Raw genomic sequence first — 23,130 nt, 5'->3', positions numbered from 1 at the left:
AAAATGGGGTGGCATAAAAAGATCACACAAGTAACCACACTCTGGGAGCCCGAATGGTTAGGCAGACTGAGCATTTAGGACCAAAAAGGGGCTGATATCATTTTCAGATCTACAGAAAGAATATCAAATGGCACATTCTGAAACCTTCAGATACCTCCAGATCAGTCACCCCATGAAAATAGCGATACCTGAGGGAAGCTCTCTACCTGAAGCATCCCCTCTAGAAGATAGACTGCTACTAGTTCCTATGCCCAAGAAGGCCATGTCTTTAACATATAAGAAGTGAATTAATAATCAACCGGATGTGTTGACACACCTTAGACAGTAATGGGAGGTGGATGTGGGAGACATAGAGGGAGAAGACTGGCGGGACGCAGTGGCCTCCGACTAGCCTCCGACTAGGAAATCACCATGCCCATGATACTCAAATTGGTTTAACTCAAAATTCTACATCGAGTCTGCCTGGACGCGAGAACCCCGGTTAAGATGGGGAGGAGGACAGACATATATTGCCTCCGAAAATGTTCCCAAGAGGGAACCTTTTTCAACACATTGTAGGAATGACTGGCCGTCCAAACATACTGGGCTGCGGTTATGTCTAAAATGGAAAAGGTGTGTGTGGGGGGGAGGTGTGTGGGTGGGAGGAACGCCTCACCGAACTTCTGCTTATTAAATATATGGGAAGGCACCCACCTAACCCATACCGAACAATCCTGGGTCTCATCTTGATAAAAAGATGGGTAGTCCATATGGACAAGGCTATGATAGCAGAGAAAGACGACTTTAAAAACAGGGGATGCCCTGAAAAATAGGACCGTAAGTGGGCAGCTTGGAATACATATTGAGGTGAAATATGCTTGTCTCCCACTGTTGAATTATGCCAGAAGGAGGAGAGGCCGCGGGGCTCCCTGGATGCAGAGGGCGAGTTATAATAATGTTGGAATTGTAATGAGCATCTGTGATGTACCTGACTGTTGTCAAATTGCTATCTGTAATGCTGAGCTTTTTGTTGTTTTGTTAAAAAAAAGAATTAAAACAATAAAAATATATATTTTTACAAAGTGTAACAATATAAATGAGATATGTGGTCACAGACCCCACCCTTATTCCTTAACCTCCCATACATTTCGTGTCTAGGTATGTTTCACCTGAGTCCTACCACCTGTCCCAGGACCAGCCCCAATGCGGTGAAGGTGGCAGAGGTCATTGCTACTGCTCCTCGAAATTTCTTTGGCGCACTCTCCCCGAGATACATTGGCTGGATGTTCATGCTTACACCTGGGCAGAAATAGAGGCATTAGACCAATGTTAGCATTCGCGTTGTAGTATGAAAAGATATGAAATACAAATGTTTACATGAATTTCAGTCGACATTTATGGTACAAAAGGCAGCTAGCTGTCCTGAATTCTTTTTATAACACTTCACCAGAATCCCATCGCTTGGATTAAAAAATGCAAGTGTGAGTCAAAAGACTACCCTGTACTTTTCTTACAAGGTTATTTTCTCTTTCCAATTGTGTTTTTCCACTGATTCCCTTCTTGTTCTGCACACTCTTTGCTCTTCAAGGTCTCAATCCTCACTGCTCATCACAAAGGTCTCTACCATTAAGTGCTTCCAAAGGTCCATATGTACATACCTTTACATTTTCCAGAAAACACTGAATAAATATGAACTGCTGTACCTTATGCACAAGCTCAAGCTCTAGGTGTCCAAAGTACATTACAAATCTATTGAATTCTCATTCTAGTGTCTCCAAAACACAATCACAACAACCATGGGTAAGTGTTTTTCTATGTTCCTTCCTTATCCGTGCCATTCTTTCTGTCTTTCAACAAGAATCCATCAAATGTAGGCCCTTTCTTCCCAAATTTTAGGAAAAAGCCTCCTGTTGTACTAAGCCACATTCATTTGAAACTCCAGTTGTACTAGGCAACATACATTCCTACAACTATGTTTCAGAGGAATGCAAAAAGTAAAGATAATATATATATCATACATATATCATGTAGGTCATGCAACGTCACAAACCCAACTGTAATGCGCATCTCTCGAAATATAATACTTGCCCCCACTTTTCATTTGTGTTATAAAGTATACTGATTCCCACATGGGTCTAAGGCGTTAAGGATAAGATACAAGAGGCTACTGTGCTTGTTTTAATCACACTCCCTCCTTGTCTGATGCCACTCACTGTATTTCTATCCACCTAGATGTCCTTCATACATTAATTTCTGAGGCCTCCCTCCCAGTTCCACCACATTTACAAACTCTCCATTGGTCCTCACTCAATTCCAATACAGTGTTTTGAAGTAAAGCATTAACCCGTTTAGCGCGTCGAACATTCCGCCCCAGTGCGGACGTTCGATCGCGCTAACGGGATTCGGACGTCCAACGGTCGTGCGCAGCCCCAGCGAGGTAGTGCACGCGACGACCGTTGGACGTTCGAAGCACGGAAGGGGTTAAAGGTGATATCTAATATGTTACTGTTACTTCTTTGGTTTAGTACAACACAAACTAGAGACATCACTAGAAAACATCTTTTTAAGAGAGCCATAGCCGCCCTGATAAGCTTCTCACAAAAACTGGGCAAAAGGTCGCCTGTGGAACTACTAAAAATGTATCATGCTAAATGTCAGGCAATAGCACTGTATGGGGCTGGTGTCTGGGGACACGCGGACGTTAGTGCTCTACAGGTGGCAGAAAACTCATTCTTAAGATTAATCCTTGCAGCACCCAGACGAATCTCTACATATGCATGCCACATGGAACTAGGGATACCACATATAGAGGATCTGGCAAAAATTCAACCTTTGCTACTCTGGCGGCGTATATGGACTCCTGAAAAAAACATGTTAACAAAGGGAATTGTGGCAGATTCAATGGCATTAGATCATTCGGCGAAAATCAGGTGGCTCCTTTATATTAGAAACTTCCTCACTGATTTAGGCTTAGAGATTTTCTACACCACAGCTGCAAAGATCAGTGAGATATCTAAAAAGGATCTGAAAGTAATGGCCCTGAGCCATCTAGAAGGACTAAGGCTTGCTAACGAGTCAGGCAAAGCCTCTGTTCTCCATGCAACTATGGTTCAGACCACTGTCATGATTCAGCCTTATCTAACACTTGACATTAGTATCTTTGATCGATTTTTACTAACAAGATTTAGATTAAATCTCTTCCATCGCTTAGTAGCCTTTCTAACGAGGAACACCTGGGAGCCAACTCTTGGACTTTGTCCCTGCGATGACACATCAGCACAGACTACCATACACACCGTATTGTTCTGCAAATTTTATCATATTCATCGCAAATTTTGGCTGATATCTCTGTTAAAGCTGTGGGGTCTCAGACAGTGCCGTCCTGCTATGTTGCGTCTCCAGCTTTTAGAGTCCGAATGTACCTGCTATTATGTTGTCAATTTCCTGAAATGTATCTTTAGGCACAGGAAAAACCTCTGCAGAATATGCTTAAACTACAGAATAATGATTTTAATGAAAAGTGCAGAAATTCATTTTTAATTATTTTTTATGGGAATCCAATTTTATTGTGTAACTGATTCTCAAATTTGTATTGACATGGATAATTCTGCTTTTATGGATTTCTATCATGAAATACCGAATAAAGACATTAATTTAATTTAGAGACATCACTAGCTTCTAAAAATGGTGATGCAGTCATGTAGTCATCCTGTAAGTGTTACTTTCTGGACTTCCAACTGTGTCAATGTAGGTCCATTGCTTGGTAGGACAGAGCTTACATCGCAGGCCGAACAGTAGGACCACTATGCTGAAGATGGGATAACGAGCCGGCTTAAGATCACTCGACAATACACTTCCAATGATAGACTTTTGCATTATAAAGTAGCCCTTTCTTGAAGCTGGAATCCTGGTTTAGTCCTTTTGAATGAAATGGATTACAAGTACAAGATTGCAATGCCTTGCAAATGTAAAGCTCAAGATTGGAGCATGGTGTATCCATCAACATGCAGGGATCTACTAAACGTGTAAAAGATGAATACATGGAATACGGAAGCCTCCATTCTAACTTCATTTTGCAATACACCATAAAGTTAAAAACCACGATAATGCTCTTCAAATCAGCCACACCTCATATGTAACACACAAAATTCCTCCTTCTGCGCTATATGTCACTTTCCCTCTTTACAGTATGCCATCAATCCATAAAAGGTAAAATTGACAACTTCTCTAGCCAAATGGCCAAGATTTAACTGGTGCAGGATACAATCTAGCTGAGCCCTGCTGTGCAGCATTGCTCAGGCACTGCCTCAAATTTCGCCTAGGGGACACTGCACAGGTGTGATATAAGACCCAGCGCCAAGCCAACAACGACCAAACCATACGCACCAGAATTGATCCCAGCAAAGATCCTTCCCAGCACGATCATCTCAAAAGACTTGGCAAGCTGGCTGAACCCACAGAGCACGGCAGCGATGATCACAAACAGGTTGTTGAAAAGAAGCGAATTTTTCCTGGAAGGGCAAAAATAGAAAAGGGATAAGGGACAGTACTGCTGACCTTGTAGGTTTCACAGTTCAATGCTTAGAGATGTTTAAGTCTGAGATTCAAATGTTAATCAAGCATACTGACGCATTTTGTGTGCCTGATAAGCCGATCAGCATGGCCTTACCTTCCCAGTCGGATAGCCATGGGTCCGGCCAGCAGAGCCCCTAGGAAGCCCCCGAGGGGGTACACAGACACAATGATCGACCAAATAAGAGTAATGATGTAGCTCTCCAGGACATTGCCCGTGCGATCCAACCACGTTTGATTCACAAACTTCTGAATGTGCTGAAAGAGAGGAACATTATACTCAGTACTAATCAGTCAAGAGCAATCTACTTCTTGAAACACAACATCCTCAATATCACTCAATGGCCAAGAAAAACAACAGCTAAGAAAACATTCATTGCATGAAACTTGGCTCTTAGAACATTAAGGACCACTTTCTGAGCAGGCCAGAAATACAGTGAGGTAGGTCTTCTAACGATGAGGTTGATCCCAGGGGCAGAATTAATACATGTCGTTTTCTGCTAGGTATGCGATTCTACATGTGGAGTCTGAGTCAGAACATCTTATTTACGTGCATGTTCCATCTTTCCGACCAATTCTCCCCATACAACTTTTGCCAGGTATAAGCCGCTGAACCGTTGACTAGTATTTTAAGTTTGGAAATGGCTGAGGAGGGTATCACAGGTATGCAAAATCACCACACAACTATGATTACTTGGATCTGACACCAAAATAACTGATAATGGAAGGGATGTAGGTGCTAAGCACACAGATGGGTAATAATGCGCCTGTACTTCCTACACTTCAGAATGTGCTTGGTATTGTCAGTGAAGAAAGGTTGTTATGTTATTCATGACTGCACAATATAGGGATAACAGGAATTTGTCTTTCAAATTTAACGAAAGCACGGCAGAAATTTGCTGCAAACCTCTCTTACCAATGAAGAAGCCACTTTACTTGGAAAAGAAGTAATGGACAGAGTAGATATGATATGTAGGCACTGTTAATTGCATTTTGGTCAGTCTGATTTTTGTCCAGACCTAGCACAGTGCCTGGAGTCTCTCGTGATCCTGTGAGGGGGCTTCAGGTCCACGTACACTGCTCTGCTGTGAAGGCTAATCGCATCTGTTCTTTGCTCCCATTGTGTCTGCAGCACAACGTCGGGTTCAGAAACCCTCAGTAAACAGTCCGGGGAAGGAAGGTCTGGCACCCCAAATATATTGTATCATTCTCTACGTTGACCCTCTATGGTTATATTGGTGGTTGAATATCCAATGAGTGCCCCATGGATGCATAGCAATTTTAGGTAATTTGGCTATTGAAAATCCTATTCTGGGACAAACTTGGTTGACCATAGTTCTGCCACATCCCAAATCCTGCATAAGGGATGCATAATCTCCCCTGGTCAGCCTTCTTCCTTACACGTCTTTGGTTACTGCCCCTTGCCTATTTCTTAAACCTCTTAGGGGCTTGTGCATCATTTTTATAGACCCAAGACTCTTAGCACATCAGTTCTTTGAAAGGTTGAAGTCACCTCAGCGGCCTTCCAAGCAGCAACCAAGAGACAGTCGTATTATCACACCCTGAGCGCCAACAGTGCATCAGTAAACACTCTACAAGCACGTGGTGCCTGTGCTATCTACTTCTGTGTGTCAGTTGATCTCAGCCACTGCCGGCTGGCATTCCAACATTATTTACTGTAAACAAACAGAAAGGAAACAGACTATGTAGGTGTTCAAGCAGTGTGATTGGTTTAAATCAATAGGTAAACATTTGTAACATAAAATGTGAAGCTTTCTTGGAGCTCCTAGTGCATTAACAAATACTAACAAAAATTTAAATCCATGGCATGTGGTCATATATAGGGTCATCATTAGGACATGGCAAGTAACAAGCTTGCATGTACAACTCTGAGGGGAAGTGAAGGCTGACACTCCGCCATGCAAATCAGAACAGCAGTGAGGCAACTCAAGAGCTTCAGTAAAAGTAACAAGCATTTACAATGCAATGGTTTCGCCTTTGGAAAAGTTAGAGTTATTGGCATTGCTCATGACATTTCTTTTTTTTTTTTACTTATAAATAAATGGCATTGTTATTTACATTGCCAACAGCTCTCTCAGCCCACACAGCTCTCACAGCCCACACAGCTCTCACAGCCCACACAGCCCACACAACTCTCACAGCCCACACAACTCTCACAACCCACACAACTCTCACAGCCCACACAACTCTCACAGCCCACACAACTCTCACAGCCCACACAACTCTCACAGCCCACACAACTCACAGCCCACACAACTCTCACAGCCCACACAACTCTCACAGCCCACACAACTCTCACAGCCCACACAACTCTCACAGCCCACACAACTCTCACAGCCCACACAACTCTCACAGCCCACACAACTCTCACAGCCCTCACAGCCCCCACAGCTCTCACAGCCCCCACAACTCTCACAGCCCCCACAACTCTCACAGCCCCCACAACTCTCACAGCCCCCACAACTCTCACAGCCCCCACAACTCTCACAGCCCACACAACTCACAGCCCACACAGCTCTCACAGCCCACTCAGCTCTCACAGCCCTTACAGCTCTCACAGCTGTCACAGCCCTCACACTTACGTTTTTAAGGCACTCCTGATGCAGCAATATTTTACCTGAAAATCCCGAAAGCATGGAGTGTGATAATTTCCGGTTATGGTGTTACCCTTCCATTAGGAGACTGCCCTGAGGGTTTTAGAGTTATTGCTGAAATTGTTATTTTTACATTTCAGCATTTGCCATCGACACTCAGGGCTATATTACATGGACACACTTTGCCAGGTCTTACCTAGTGAAAAGTGTCCTTGAATAAGAATCAAGATTCCGCCTTTTAATTGTAGCTCTATATGTACATATTGTATTTCAATTTATTGCTCTCAATATCTTCCTGTATCTTTTTACTCGGCTGAGAGGATGTCATTATCAACCCTATGTAGAGACACAATGACTACAGCATTAGGAGTAACCTAAAAATCAAAAGAAAAGTTTGATTCGCTTTCTAAAACTCAGTGTGTGAAACACAACAGGCCTGAAAGCACTCGTCTGTGAGGTCACTACCTCTTCCAGGCTCATCACAGGTGAGTAATGTTCAACACTGCCAACACTGCGAATGGAAGAAAATAGAAAACCCCTTCCACTCCTAAATCAAAGAACACATTCCTGAATTTCCGATTAAGGAAATTTCACCCGAAAATCAAGACAAGAGCTACACTGCTAAGGAGCACCCGCCTTTTAACTGCAGTAAAATGAGCCTGAAATACTGAGCTCTCAGGGCCATTATATTAAATGTGGCCTTACCAGGCACCTGTCAAAGATGATGAATGGATCAGTGTATTTTTGGAAGCCGTCAAAGTTAGATTAATAAGAGAAAGAGTGCAGAGTGTTTGATTACCCATGCTGGCTGAGACACCACTTACATGTAAAATACAGCAGCAGTGGTTCCACGCAGGCAGTGGTTCCAGGCAGCTTTGTGTCGGTCAGAATCTAAGAACGAAGCAAGATCGTTCTTAGGAGAGTCCAAGTCCACAAGGGAGGTGGGCAAGCGCATAGAAGGGAGCAGGGATGGGGTATGTGCATCTTACCAGCCTAAAAAAAAAACTTGCCATTTTGAATCGGAGAACAGGTGAATGAGACTGACAGGATAACAGTTCTCCGGATGGAGTTTTTTTTACTATTATTATTATTTGACATTTGCATGGTGCGTGGAGTGGCACGGTCTGATATCACAGCACTATGGGTTGTTCAGGGATAACTGGCACGTTTATGAGGTGGACCATTGCAAGCTGGTGGCTCACTAGGATTGTGGGCATGTGTGAACGTCCAGTAGTGTGAGTAGTGCCACTTTACAGAACTACTTGAAAGATAAATAGCATGTTTGCTCTTGTGAAAATTATATGGTTTTGGCATTTTGCAAACACCTGAAGAGGTGGTGATACAATTCTATGACAGAGAAATGGTGCTCGCAATGGCAGTATTTGACAAGAGAAAGGCCTTCACTGTGAAAAGGGAGAGGTGGCTGCTCTCCCTCTCTCTCGAGATACCAAGCAGCTCAAAGTCTCTGTGAACACGTTGCTGCTAGAAAAAGAACAGGCAGGCACTTCTTGGCCGAGGACGTAAAGAATAGAAGGGGAGGATTTTGATTTGAGGCAAAAACACTAGAGCAACAAGACAATGGAGCAGAGAACACCAATACTTCAACTAGGGGACATGATATCCCTTTCCAAGCAAGACATGCATCAACTGTGGGCCAGGGAACACATCACAACAGAATGGAAAAGAACCAACTCTATAACACGCAATGCACTAATAATGAAATAGGGACGGGACAGAAGGAAGCAGACATCCAAACAGTGCTCAACACTCGAGTGGCTGTTGGTAGGAGGATGCAAGACCAGACTGGCCTCCCCTTCCCCCCCTCCCCTAACGGACCCTGCATAGTGTCACCAGGTCACTGGCAGGATAAGGAAAAGATTTAGACTATGACAGAGAACACACTGACAACAGGAACGTGGGTGTCCGTTTCGGGGACAGAGAGAGACAAAAAACGGAGGAAAAGGGCACACAACGAGACCCTGTTACAAGCTGGGTAGGTCAGGAAATACGTAAACACCAGCTCAAGGAATAAGCACACAGTCTTGGGCTCACAAAAAGCGCCAGTAATGAGTTGGGCCAGTGAATGCACTGACACTGCCCCAGAGCAAGGAAACATGCTGGCACCAGGCTATAGAATACAGAGGCACCAGGCCACAGAATCCTACAGCGCCAAGAACGCCAAGAAATCATTAGTTGTGCAAATGCTGCACTACTCAAAAGTTGTATAATTACATAACAATGCACCATCTCCTATACTACCACAACCTTTCATAAGTGCAAATACATTCACTGAAGCACAGTCATCCCAGAATGAATACTAAAACACACAATGCACCCTGGTTGACTCATGCATGAACTCACCTTGTAGCGCAGCGCCTGGTGGATGTCCGCAGCCAGCTGCCCCTTCCACCATTGCCCCTCCAACTCCATGGCATGGGAGAGGCGCAGCTCCGGGACACCCGTGCACCGCTCCGACCTGTGTTTTCAAGAAAGACAACGGAGAGTGAAAGGGGAGGGGGGCGGGAACGGGCACACGGGGAGGGGGGCGGGAACGGGCACACGGACAGGGGGGGGCGGGAACGGCGGACAAAATACGTAAACTTACAAAGTGACACCCAAATACGAGCGGCCTTACCCCAAAAATGTATATGGTCATAATAACACACCACACTGAAAAACATAAGGTAAAATATACCGACACAAACAACGCAGACACCAGTGCCCGGAACACGACAACACACCAACTAACGTTTTCAATGTGCTGGCTTTGGAACGCAGTTTAACTACCAGGAACTATTGCAGATTTGGAAACAGTGCTTTCAGTGTTTCTCCTCGTCGAACTCTCGCCTCATATATGAAAGCAAAGCATGTATGGGCCATGGAGGGTCGGAGCGGCCCAACCGGAATTCAAACAAGAAAACACCAGGACCCGGTGAAAGTGTGGTGTGTGGCAGCGCAACGCCTTCACCATCTGCCACATTCACAGCAGATTTGGCGCTACCAAAAGAAACGTTCCCTCTCAGTTTGTACAGCCTCTGAACGCACAACTGCAGGGCTGTGTGGTGCGCACCAGACATCGGAGCATATTTTTTTGTATCCATCCATCGACCTGGACGGATGGACAAAGATAGTGGGCACCCAGCAACCAAGGTGCGGTGCCCAGGAGCTGTGTTTGGCCTGACCGTTGCCTGCGACAGACACAGAAACTACACCGAGACATGCCCAGCGGAACTCATGATGGGAGGTCCCGCACTAGAGGGGTCTTGGGAGCAGAGCTCAATCCCAGTGAAATGATCTAGGGAGCGACCGACCCAGCCCGACGCCTCTTCCTGTGGCTGGACAGAGAGCTGATTGATCAGAGAGACAAGAGAGCGTGTGAGTGCGCCTTGCCTGGGCTGTTGACTGCTCACTGGTGGAAACCGCCCAGCTCGCCTCAGGCTCCCGTCCACAGTTGTTCCTCTGCCGGCTAGCCCCTGCAAAAGCATCACCAACCCTGAAAGTGGTGCAACAGTGGAAGCCGGGCAGCATCTCCTACGGAGCTTTGTATGCCAAACCCCAGACTGCGATTTTGGCCCGCCCACATCGGTGCAGCCTCGCTGCCCGAATCGGGCGCAGTGCTGGCTGGCTGGCGGGAAAGACACGAAAGGGGGGGGGGGGGAGGCGGAAAAGACACGGAAGCGTGGGGGGCGGGAAAGACACAGAAGCGGGAGGGGGGGGAAAGACGCGGGAGGGGGGAGGGGCGGGAACGGCAGACAAAGTACGGAAACTTACAAAGTAAAAACATATTTATAAACAAACTCCTTACCTTATTGCCTTGTGGAACTCGAATCTTGCAGCCAACTCCAACAACTGGGGGGGGGGGGGGGGCGGAACGGCACAGACGACATGAGACGCACGCAGCAAGCACTTACCAGAGGAAGACTTCTTCCGGGAATGACAAAAGCAAACACGGACGAAAAAAAAAAGAAACCCCGCCCACCGCTGCATGACTACACAGAGGGAACGCCCATGGAAAAAATCTCAGAAACGCCCCCGAATCTGGTCCGGCCTTGACGGACAGATCTCTGTTCCAATGGCTAGCCTCCATTTATGGAGCTAGCCAATGGAATCGAGGGGCGTATTCAAGTCCCCCTAACTGAAAACTAGAGATTTCTCTGGGGGCGGAGCTTACGCTCCTTTCCCCAGGCGAAACCTAAAAATGTATTCTGTCTCAGGAACAGAGGTCTGCCAGGAGATGAAAAGAAGCAAAAAGTATACATCAGGAACAAACATTAATAATCAGTAAGGTTGTCAAAATGTGTGTCCCTTACGACACACGCATGTTCACCGGGTACAAGACTAAAGTGTCTTAGGTTGGCGCTAAAGAAAGGGAGTTGCATTATGCTGCACAGACAAAAATAGATGGCCAAAGACCACAAAACTCTGCTTCTGCTGAAGTGAGACTGGACCTAAAAGGGAATCCCTTGATTTGCAAACCTAGTGGGCTGCCAGAGCGACCAATAATCAAAGCTTTAAAGTGTGGTGGTCACTGGCCGAGGCGCAAGCGGACAACAAGGGCAGAAACCGCGCCATGAATCAGAGATGCAAAATGAATCACCGTGGACAGACAAAAGCGCACAACTGTGCACTGGGCGCTGTCAACCCTAGGCTACTGAGGAGGATTTCATTATCAAAACCAGTGCTTTAAGTGGAAGACTAAAAGTGCCGGTACTCACTAATTTAGAGTGACCGAACGTCCCGGATTTGCCAGGACAGTCCCGATGTTTCGGGAAATGTCCCGGTGTCCGACACTTTTTAAAAAATGATCAAATGTCCCGGTTTTGAGAGAAATTCGGGTGAACACAAACATTTACACTTTGCTGTGAAGGCTCACCTTCACTCCGGCCCTCTCAAGATACCAGGGACAGAGAACAGTTTGAAAGATTCTCTTACTGTGCTGCCTGACCTAATTCAGGCAACAACACAGCAGGGTTTAATGAAGGGTGATCAACCCCTGCAAAGCACATTACCGGAGGCCAGAATCACAACGCTTCCCTTGCAACACACCCCAGTTTGGCACTTTCATAACTGCACAACATATTGACAGAGCAGGGTGTGTCTAGAGACCCTGCCCTGTTAATCACTGTGTGACAAGCGCCCACTCAAACCCCTGCAGTTTGGGAACAAAGAAATGGGCCCTTCTAATCTTCAGCAGCAACTCTGCGAAAGGGCGGCTACTTCACGGCTTATTTACTTGCAAGCTGCTCGGAAGCCCTGCCCTGCCTGGCCCCTGGAGGAGATGCCTAGCCTGAGCCTGCCGTCCATGAGGGTACCGGTACTCTCCCTAAGTTACAGAGAAGTGCTGGTACTGAGGACCCAAAATTTCAGAAGTGCCGGTACTCAGTACGGGTGAGTACCGGCCCATTTAAAGCACTGATCAAAACAGTCACATTGTCGTGTAAAAAAGAAAGAATCGGAGTAGAAAAGTATTTCTACAGAAGAGGGTATGTGACAACTTTATAGCCTTAAAAACCATGTAATGTCAGACTAAATGTAGTATGGAAGGAGCATGAATGACTTTTCAAACACACGGTTCGCTTAGTTCGATGATGTCCTAACAAAACAGAGTTTTAAGAACTTCTTCAAAGGACCTGCAGCGCGACATTTGTTTGCATTTTTGACTATGCAAAACAAAAGGGTGGATTTTAAGATACTTTTAATGGCTTACCACCTACTCTCCTCTGCAGTATATGGTAGTTCTTGATTCTGTGCCATTAGTGGTTCGTTTGGGACTTTGTACCAAAATGCTGCATATTGATTGGCTGTAGCTGAGACAAGACACATTACAGGGACACCCACATTTCACTATAACTTATTTTCCTAGCAGCGGCCAGTGCAGATCACAGAGCTCCAATAAAGATATATAATGCTATGCAAACTAAGGGAACAGGTCAGTGTTAGACAGGATAGCTTTAGCGTCCTTCACTTTCCTGTAAATGTAAATGTAAATGTCAAGGTATTTGTAGAGCGCACTGCCACCGATCGGTTTCCTGGCGCTATTACTCATACCGCTGTGGAACCCTTCCTGGCTTTCCCTGCGAAGTGTCCCCTCCTGGGCAGCCCCAGGGTGAAGCCAAGCATCCTAGCACTGTTAGGGCCGGTGTGGAGGTTAAGCAAGCTATTGCCCAGAGTCGCAGCGTGGGGCCCATGATTAGAATAGGCACCGAGGCGAGAATTGTCAGGTCTGAGGAAATTGAGCCCAAGACCCGCCGGGGCAGGAATTGAACCCTGGTTCCGGGCCAGAACTCTGCATCAGGGTCTGCCGCTCTAACCAATGAGCCAAACTCCTCCACTTTCCTGTGGAGCAGGCTAAATGTTTAGATGAAAATGGGTCTGATCTCCGTGGCTACAAGTTCTGAAACTAAAGGAGGCCCCAAAACATCCTTTCCTTTTGCATAGATTTGTCTTGAATGAAAGAATATGGTATTTGTAGAGCGCATGGTCACTCAAACAAGAGCATCCTGGCGCAACCTCAATATATATATTTTATATGTCATATATTTAAAGTATTTCCAGTCCTTGGAAATTATTTATAAGCTGCGTATTGCTGGTTGTGGGGATAGCGCATGATGGAGTCCCAGGAGTTAAATGTGAGTCGAGTGTTCAGCAGCATTCCGATCACCACTCTTGCGGTTTAAACTCTTATTGTCAATGATGACTAGGACTCCACCGGTCAAAATGGCGGTTCATCCCAGATGTCTTTATGTCTCAGGGGTATGTGTGCTTGTCACACATACAAAGACAAGAGTTTGACAAGAGTATATCGTCTACACTGATCTGGGCATGTAAACAACCCAGAGTTAAACTGAAGAGACTACAACTAACCCATGAGCAGGTGGTGTCTGCCCATCCCTGACCTGGAATGCTAGCTTCTGGTGGCCCTCTCCTGCCTGATTAGGCAATGCCCCCTAGCCGTGAATGAGTATTATTGGGAGGAAGGCATGGGAATATGGGCTTGCACTTTCAATACTTGTACCTAATACCGGCAATCACAGTAGTTTCCGATAAGGTGATTGTAGGAAAGTAGGGTCTGCTTCCTATGGTTACCCCCACTTTTTGCTATTTTTCATTGGTTTTTAGACTTTAGTCTGGCTGTGGCCCTGCTAATCAGGACCACAGCCTAGCCGTTCTCTCTCTAAATTGATTCCATGTACATTAGGTACATACCAGATTGGTTACTGAGTTACCTTGTGAGCCCCTAGTATATGGTACCTTAGTTACCAAGGGCATATACCCCATAAGCCTACCAGTGGCTGAAGCATGTATTATTCCACCCCTGGGAAGCCTTTCAAAATGGCACCACAGGTCTGCACTGGCAGCCTGGGTAAAGTGGTGTAAGCACCCCTTACTGGGATGTAGTATACCTATATCCACCATTTAAAACAGACACATATTAACCTATAAGCCACTCCTATGGAAGGCCTTGACAATCCAGAAGGCAGAGTGCTTGGTTTTGTGTGAGAGGGTGCCCTAGCATGAGCTGAGCCCCTCTGCAGCTTTCGGAATCTCTTCCTTATAGCTGTTCTGTGATATAGCCATACCATATACTCTTAAGTGCATTATAATCCTCGCGGCTCATGCTGACTTACTCCCGCCCCTCCTGCCAGTTCTGGCGGCAGGGGTAGCATTGCACCCTTTTAGAGGGAGAAGACATGTACACACTGGTAAGTTTTACAGAGCCTCAGCATCACAAAATGGATGCTGCTGCCACAGACACGAGTCGATCTCCTGCTGCTGGATGAAACTGTGGCAGGGGAGGCCTGGACAATAGGTTTCCTGTCCAGGGACAGGCTTTAGTCTATTGGGGGAGGGTGGGTTGCATTCAGTGAATGCTTTGAGACACTGCCTGGGGCACACAAGGTGCTCCATGCATTTTCCAGTTCAAACTGGTTGCTGGGGCACTCAGCCCCAGCTCTGTTGCGAAACTGGACGAAGGGGTGTAACAACTCCCTCCCCTGGTCCTCCATAGGTGGGACCCTAGAGTTAGTCCATCCCCTAAACTTAGTATAAGTATAGGAACCCAGACCCTAGGACTTTAGATTACCCTGGACGAAACTCTGAAGACAAAATCCTGGGCCTTAGACATTCCATATCGACTGTAAGACGGTAGAAATCTTCCTTGGGGTCAAGGAGTGACCCTCCTGTTCAAACAGGCACCTAAGAGCATCTTGCCGTTCTGCATTTTTGAGGCTCCCACCGGATCCCGAAGAATCTGCGACACAGGACACGGACTTCCAGACTTCTCTGAGGCCAACACGAGATCCCAGCAAAGCTGAGATCTGCAGCCGTCACGAGAGACGTGGGACCAGAACTCCTAGACATCCTGCAATTTTGCAACTGCACCTAGTTCCCGAAGTTTCCCAAAGTTGTGCTTTGGGCTATTTGTTGACCTTGCCCCAAGCACCTTCTGCACCAAAGCTGAGAGGCCTACACTCCACGAGCGTCCCGTGAGTCCACTTTCTTCACCGCAGCTCCAGGCTCCTTCGCGATCCCTAGTCCGTTGGCTAGGGGGTCCCGACAAAGACAATCCTTTGTTTCTTGAGCTTTCCTGGTTGCTCCAGATGTGCTCTGAATCCCCTCCAAAGGGTGAGTCCCTCAGACCTTGCTGGTCTGCACCAAATCCAATCTTGTCATCTTGCATGGGTTGCTGTTGCCAAGGTTTGTTGGGTCCAATCCGGATACCGACGCTGCAGCACTCTACATCCTTTGTGGGACAACTCAAATCTAGCCCCTGGTCATCGTCGACACCTCCTGTTCCTCGTGGCTGAAGAGTCAAGCTTCTCCTACTTCACCTTAAAGCACCCGACATCGGCTGGCATCTTCCTGTCGCCATCCTGGTCACTGGCTAGTGACCCAGACTCTGCCCCCTCTGCTTTCAGGTTCTTCAGGTCTCTAACCCACCCTTGGATCCACTGGACACTTTTCCTGAGGTCGCCTGCAGCACTTCTTCGCAGCTCTCGACTGGAATCGACGACGAAACCAGACACCAAAAGACACCTATGCACCCAGCTTCCCTGGGTGAGGTAACACGAGTACTCCTGTGCTCCCGTGGGTCTTAACTCTCGAAGTGTCTAAGTCTAAAGGGGTTCCATCATAGTTCACTCCGAAGTGTCCTTAATCTTTAAAATTGTAACTTGCTTTTCCTCCCTAGAAGTCAATGGTGATTCGCAGCTGTGTTTATGCACTGCACGTGTCTGCCGTGGGTCTCCTGCATCCCTACCTTGGGTGGTTCCTGGTTGCCCCAGCGGTTCTAAGGGCCCTAGGCCGCACTTCTATCCCTCACGTGGTTCTTATACCACTATTTTAGTGTATAGTTTGTGAGGTCCCTAGGGCATAACGTATACTGTTGTATTTACTGTGTGCTATTTAAAGTTCTTGTGTTGTACTTTGGCCTCTAGCCTCATAAAGAGACTAGAGGGGTTGTGTTTAGAATAAATACATATATATTTGATATATACCTTGTGTGGTGTGCTTTCATTTGATCATTCAAGAGATTATAGACTGGTAAAACAAGCTGCTTTACATTCCTTTAAGACTTAGCCTGAAGGCTGCTCTCCACAGCTACCACTAGGATAGCTTTCTATAAAGGTTGTCTTAAACCTACCATCAATAAGGGTGGTGTGGACTGGTGTAAGCTGCCCACTAGAATAGTGGACATCATATGCCAGGCCAACTTCTCACAGTGATCTGAATGTCGATGATATGGAACTGGGTAATGACGAAGATATTGTTGAGGACAACACCATCTACAACTGAAGACCCACTAAAGGGATTGAAACACTTCTGAATTTCTGAATGTTTCACACAGAGACTAGTGTGCTCGGGGGGGGGGGGGGGGGGTCTGTATGCTGATAGATGACTGGTATGAAGGAGAGGAATTTAGGTCCTTTGAGAACATTCAGGCACAGCCGCAAGTGTTTGTCGGGCTGTTTCTTATGTATGCCAGAATGGCCAGAGCGCCCCACATTGTACGGGAGCTGTTCCCTGGTCAGTCCCTGGAATCCCGAATATTCCTTGAGCTCGTCTCGCTGCTGACTGGCAGATATCCACTGTCTTCCTTGTATTAGGCACTTTGTGTACAGCGTCCAAGTTTAAAGCTACTGATTCAATCGAATGGCTGTGCCATGCACACTTTAGATTTTTACAAAGAGTTTACTTTACATCAGGAGCTATGCACAAGATGTTCCCTATTCATTCTGACTGCTATCCATACTATGACTTAGACAATGCTGCCTTTACACATATAATCAGGTGGTGTAAGGTGGTGTTGATGTATTGTCAGAAGTGGTGGACGAACTGAAGAAGGCAAAAGTAAACCTGGTTGCTTTGACCTTAAAAATAACAACAAAAGAGTGTAACTTGGTTGAAAAATACACAAGTGATGGAGCACAAGAGAGAAACAACACCAATTAGGTTTGTTTAGAAAGCCCTCACTCACCGACCTGGTCGGTGACATGCTTCATCATCGGGCCCCACTGGGTGTGACCGAATGTCACCCCAGTGTGCTTCAACGCCAGATTTTACTGCGGAGCGGGTAATGTGAAGATGTGAAGGCTAAGTGATAGATTACGTGAAAAGAGTGCCGTGGTGAGTTTAAAAATGCCTTGATTGTATCAAATATTGATTTAATGACTGATCAACAAAGACATATTAAAAAATGTGTTGGTAAACACGGCCAACTAAATTGAATGGTCTGTTTCCAATATCATTACGTGATGGTCAACATGTTTCTGCCAATGTTCGTGTAATTAACCTGGCATTCGTCAGGACCTAGAGTGAATAAACCCCGGCGGTATGGACACGCTAAGGCCCACCCTACCAAGGGACATGAAAGTTAAAAGTCGTCTGTGAAAGTGCAATGAGGAGGGGGCCACACCGAACAAAAAACCGGGAGGCACACACCCTGCTTGTCTCTGGATTAGAGACTTCAAAAATTAAATGCACTTGAAAGGTGAGAAAATGTCACCACATAGACCGCGGGAGGGGGGTGATGGCGTATCTGGCACATCGCCCACGACGCCAGGCCTCCGTGTGTAAACCTGTTTGATCCCTCTGAACCTCATTGCACTTTCACAGACGACATTTAACTTTCACATCCCTTGGTAGGGTGGGCATTAGCGTGTCCAAACCGCCGGGGTTTATTCACTATAGGTCCTGACGAATGCCAGGTTAATTACACCAACATTGGCAGAAACATGTTGACCATCACGTAATGATATTGGAAACAGACCATTCAATTTAGTTGGCCATGTTTACCAACACATTTTTTAATATCTCTTTGTTGATCAGTCATTAAATCAATTTTTGATACAATCAAGGCATTTTTAACCCCATCGCTGCTGATGACGAGCTCAGCTCGTCATCAGCCACGGGTGGCGTGTGCTGATGACGAGCTGAGCTCGTCATGTAACGCGGTAAAATGCAAACAGCCGCACAGCGCAAAAATCGCCGCAGCAGCGATGCGGTTAAACTCACCACGGCACTCTTTTCACGTAATCTATAACTTAGCCTTCACATCTTCACATTACCCGCTCCGTAGTAAAATCTGGCATTGAAGCACACTGAGGTGACATTCAGTCACACCCAGTGGGGCCCGATGATGAAGCATGTCACCGACCAGGTCGGTGAGTGAGGGCTTTCTAAACAAACCTAATTGGTGTTGTTTCTCTCTTGTGCTCCATCACTTGTGTATTTTTCAACCAACTTACACTCTTTTGTTGTTATTTTTCTAGTTATAGTGGGGACTAAGAGTGCTGCTCCTTCCCTACCTCTCTTTTTGTTGATTTGTTGCTTTGACCTTAAAACAGTATGCTTACAAACAAGACCAAAGACAAGGAAAACGTGCTATATATTCACAGCCTATGTGTATTATTAACAAAGAGAGGGGTGGGGTTAAACTGGTTGCAGAAAACAGATCTGGCTTTTGATTCCAGGTACAAAGATTAGAGAATGTGTTATCACCCGAGCCGCGATGCCGGTGTATCAAATGTAATAAAGGGGACATTAATTGTGATGAACCATGGAAAGATTCTCGGAAAATGGGATTGAATTAACCCCTTCCATGCTGGTGACGAACCCCAGCCGTCATGCACTAAAGTGCTCGTGTGCTGATGACGGCTGGGGTTCGTCATGGCCCGCCCCTGTTCGTTTGTTTACCGCACAGGGGCGGAAACGTGCCAGCATGGAAGGGGTTAACACATACACAGAACTCCTCAGTAAATTATTGGCTCTATGTTTGACATGGGTCAAGTCAGCACTCATCCATGAAGACCAAGTGAGACATATCCCAAACAGAAGCATCATTTCTAGTTTTCGCCTGGAGTCCGCTGCGCAGCAGCGTTCGCGCAGGTGAAATTTTATGTTAGAACAGTACGGGGGCTTTGTCCCGCCTGCTCTTCCATTGGCTAGCTCCATAAATGGAGGCTAGCCATTGGAAGAGATATCTGTCCGTCATTGCTGGAGCAGATTCGTGGGCGTTCCGGCGATGTTTTCGCTCTCCGCCCCTTTGTGAATATCATTCCGGCAGTGGGCAGTTGCTTTTTTTTTCCCAGCAAAGGCATGTTTTTGTCACTCCGCCGAAGATGGCGGCCAGGCAGTAGCTTACTTGTGAAGCTCCGTCTTGAAACTTTCGAGTTCGTATATGTAATGTACCTTTTGCTACCTCGTGTATTTTGTTTGCTCACATTTGTCACTTTTGCCTCATGTAACTTAACGTCTGCTTTTTTAATTTGTTCACTCGTTAATCACAGTGACTCGTGATTTCTGAGGCAGTGTTCAGTGCGGCTCTTTAAACTGAATGAGTGGAAGGGAGGGGTGAAACTGTGGCCCTTTGCCATCTTGGCTGTGTGGGGAAGTGGTGTTTGCGTGTGACCCTAAAATGTGCGTACCTAAGTTCTTAATTCCTCCTCTGCCAGCGCCCGCCATAGTCAGCTGTCTCTTGGGCATAAAAACATTCTCCACTAACGGCGCTAGGCACAGCGACTCAGAGCAGCGCTTTGGGGAGGCGGAGCCATCCGCTGACGTCAGAGGCCAGGGGGGGTCGGAGGGTTTAGCACTTGAGCAGATTTCATCCGCTCTGTGGAGATCCTGTTATTATATGTGTTAATTCATACACAACATGTCTGTGTGCTGAGGACGCGCGTTGCTAAGAGGCAGAGATAAATCCCTGACATCGTACTGCGCACAGGAATGCACCGTGTCAGAAACCTTGCAGATCTATGTAAAAAGATTTTTATCAACACCTACATTTGTTTTGTCCCACGCTAACACCCCAAAAAGTGTTCAAAACGACATCTCGCTGTCTTACCGGTACTTCAATATCACTTACTATAGACATCACGTCAAAACAAATGCACAGCATTTTTTGGTGGTTTTGTTATTTTTTTGTTGCTGTTATATATAGTGCGAACTCGGCCAAGTGACGCTTTCCATGAGCACCACTTTACACAACACATACTCATGTTTTTTATAGGCTCGTGGACATTACGTAATTAGCCAAGAATCAGGGGATGTTGAGCAGACGCCTGGAATCCAAGATCCAACCTTTCCTCTATAGTGTTCCCCTGTATTATTACTTCTCTCTACATTCACGTTTTTAAATCGGTTTACATTGGCGCCTGAGAAACAGCATTCTAATAATGCGGGAATTAATAATTGTGCTGTGAAGAAGCTTGCACTGCTACGTTCTTCACTGGCGCCTGTACCAAGTGTAGTAATTCTTATAAATCGTATAAGCAAAACGGTTGAATTTGTAAATGCTTGTTTCTTCTTCTAAACTAGAATTCCCAGAATGCAATGTGTTGAAGGCTGGACATGCAGGGCTGGGTAGCGGTGTACGGAGTGACCTGAAGCTACTTCACATTCAAATACCACCATGAGAACCACATTACGTTTGCGACACTACTAGCGCTATTGTGGACTTGTGACACCTACAATGGAAGGGCAACTTTTTTCTTCACTCTGCTCTTTGAGGTTTGTGACTGAACAGCAAGCATCCTTGCGGTAGTCCCAAAGCTCTAATGCTTTCCGATTCCATGTCAGATTAAATCAGCTCATTCATTGTTTTTTCTCTGCACTCTGGAATCGGCAGTCATTAACAGGACTACAAGTATCAGAATGCACAGCGAAAAAAGTAACCCGTCGGGCCTACATTTGCATGGAGTTGGGAGATTATAACTGCACACAAGCCGGGCTGACCCAGCCCCCCCCCGCAAGCACTCGTAAACAAAAGGCATTGTTAACAGCTGGTTTTAAGCCAGACATAAAATCAGGCGCAGTATGTGCTAAGGGGCGATCAGGTTGGAAGTTGTTTCACACTTAATCAGTCATGTTGTCTTTTCGAAGATCAGTTAAGAAATGTCACTTTAATTTAGCTTTTACAGAATATTTGACATGGTAGGTTTTAACTTATACGTGTTATATTTATATGCATGTCACTTTGTAAATATTTTGCGAGTTTTGCTCCCTCGTCACCTCTACCACGCTGCAAGACCCCTTGAGGCAGCAGCACACAAGTGGTCCTCTGGTGAGTGCTTGCTGCTGTCCTGCCCACCCCCCTTGTTCATGCTTGCTGTCCTGCCTTCCCCCGCCCCCCTCCCGCTGTTCGTGTCTCCGTTCCCACCTGTCCTGCCTTCCCCCGCCCCCCCTCTAGCCGCCCGGACATTTATTTCCTCAGTCCTACTGGGAGTCTCGTGTTGCCCCCTGCTCCGCTATCATCATTCTACTTTAAGCAGCAAATTACAAGACACAGCTGTTTGGCCATAAAAAGGCTACGTTTCTCATACCTAACACATTAGCTTACGTACGTCCAGCCCTCTCCCTCACCATGTCCATCTCCCAGAGTCCTCTCGCTCACTCACCCTCCAGCCCTCTCCCTCCCTCCCCTCACATACCGGCTGCACTCCCCATCTCTGGGGTCTGCCCTCATTTACTGTCCATGCTCCCTGCACACACACCCCCACCGTCCGGTCCCTGCATACCGCCCTCAATTCACTGTCCACGCCTGATGGCTCTTTCCCTCTCCATCAACCCTCACTCACTGTCCAGCCCCTGCAGATATCCCCCTCCTCACTGCCGTCCCGCAGCCCTCTTCCTCACCCTGTCTACCCCCACAGTCCTCTCCCTCCCCACCTCCCGTCCAGCCCCCTCCTGTGTGTGGGGGTGTGTGTGGCTGTGTGTGTGTGTGGGGGTGTGTGGCTGTGTGTGTTTGGCTGTGTGTGTGTGGCTGTGTGTGTGTGGCTGTGTGTGTGTGGCTGTGTGTGTGTGTGGCTGTGTGTGTGTGTGGCTGTGTGTGTGTGGCTGTGTGTGTGTGTGCTGTGTGTGTGTGTGCTGTGTGTGTGTGTGGCTGTTTGTGTGTGTGGCTGTGTGTGTGGCTGTGTGTGTGTGTGTGTGTGTGTGTGGCTGTGTGTGTGTGTGTGGCTGTGTGTGTGTGGCTGTTTGTGTGTGTGGCTGTGTGTGGGTGTGAGTCTGTGTCTTTGTGTGTGGCATTTGCGAGAGATTAAGATTTGGCATTGTAAATGACAATGCCATTTATTTATCTATTTTCCAAAACCAACACAAAAATAAAAATGTTGTCATTTACAATGCCAATAGCTCAAACTTTTGCAAAGGCGAAACCGTTGCATTGTAAATGTGTGTTAATCTATGTAACTCTGACACATATAAAACATTACCTACGTACTCAGGACGTGCACTACTCTAAGCATCACTCGATCTTGAAAAAGCCTAAGACACAGTTGGTTGGGAGTACATGTTCAAGGTCCTGGAAGCAATTAACTTTGGTCTCCATTTCATGTGGCGGGTGCGATTGTTATACACCTGGCTACGCCAAGAGTGAAGTTTGAACAGTTGACGTCCCCAAGTTGAGAATTGGGTAGAGTCACACATCAGGAAAGCCCATTGTTGCCCCTACAGATTGTCCTGACCG

General features: G+C 46.5%; 1 protein-coding gene across 2 annotated transcripts in view; it reads right to left on the bottom strand.

The window, feature by feature from the left end:
* The window catches only part of SLC2A11 (solute carrier family 2 member 11), a 593,392-nt gene that overhangs the window by 59,475 nt on the left and 510,787 nt on the right, over nucleotides 1-23,130 (bottom strand). For both annotated transcript variants that reach the window (XM_086942750.1, XM_086942751.1), the window contains 3 exons: nucleotides 4,649-4,809; nucleotides 4,366-4,490; nucleotides 1,149-1,278 (listed from right to left, as the gene is read on the bottom strand). In XM_086942750.1, the coding sequence (XP_086798876.1) occupies nucleotides 1,149-1,278; nucleotides 4,366-4,490; nucleotides 4,649-4,809 (416 nt within the window). The remainder of the gene's footprint in view (nucleotides 1-1,148; nucleotides 1,279-4,365; nucleotides 4,491-4,648; nucleotides 4,810-23,130) is intronic.

This window comes from Lissotriton vulgaris, chromosome 11, assembly GCF_964263255.1.
Source record: "Lissotriton vulgaris chromosome 11, aLisVul1.2, whole genome shotgun sequence".
In the NCBI taxonomy this organism is placed as follows: domain Eukaryota; kingdom Metazoa; phylum Chordata; class Amphibia; order Caudata; family Salamandridae; genus Lissotriton; species Lissotriton vulgaris.
The sequence above is the reverse complement of the archived record's forward strand: the minus strand, read 5'-3'. Positions and strand labels throughout refer to the sequence as shown.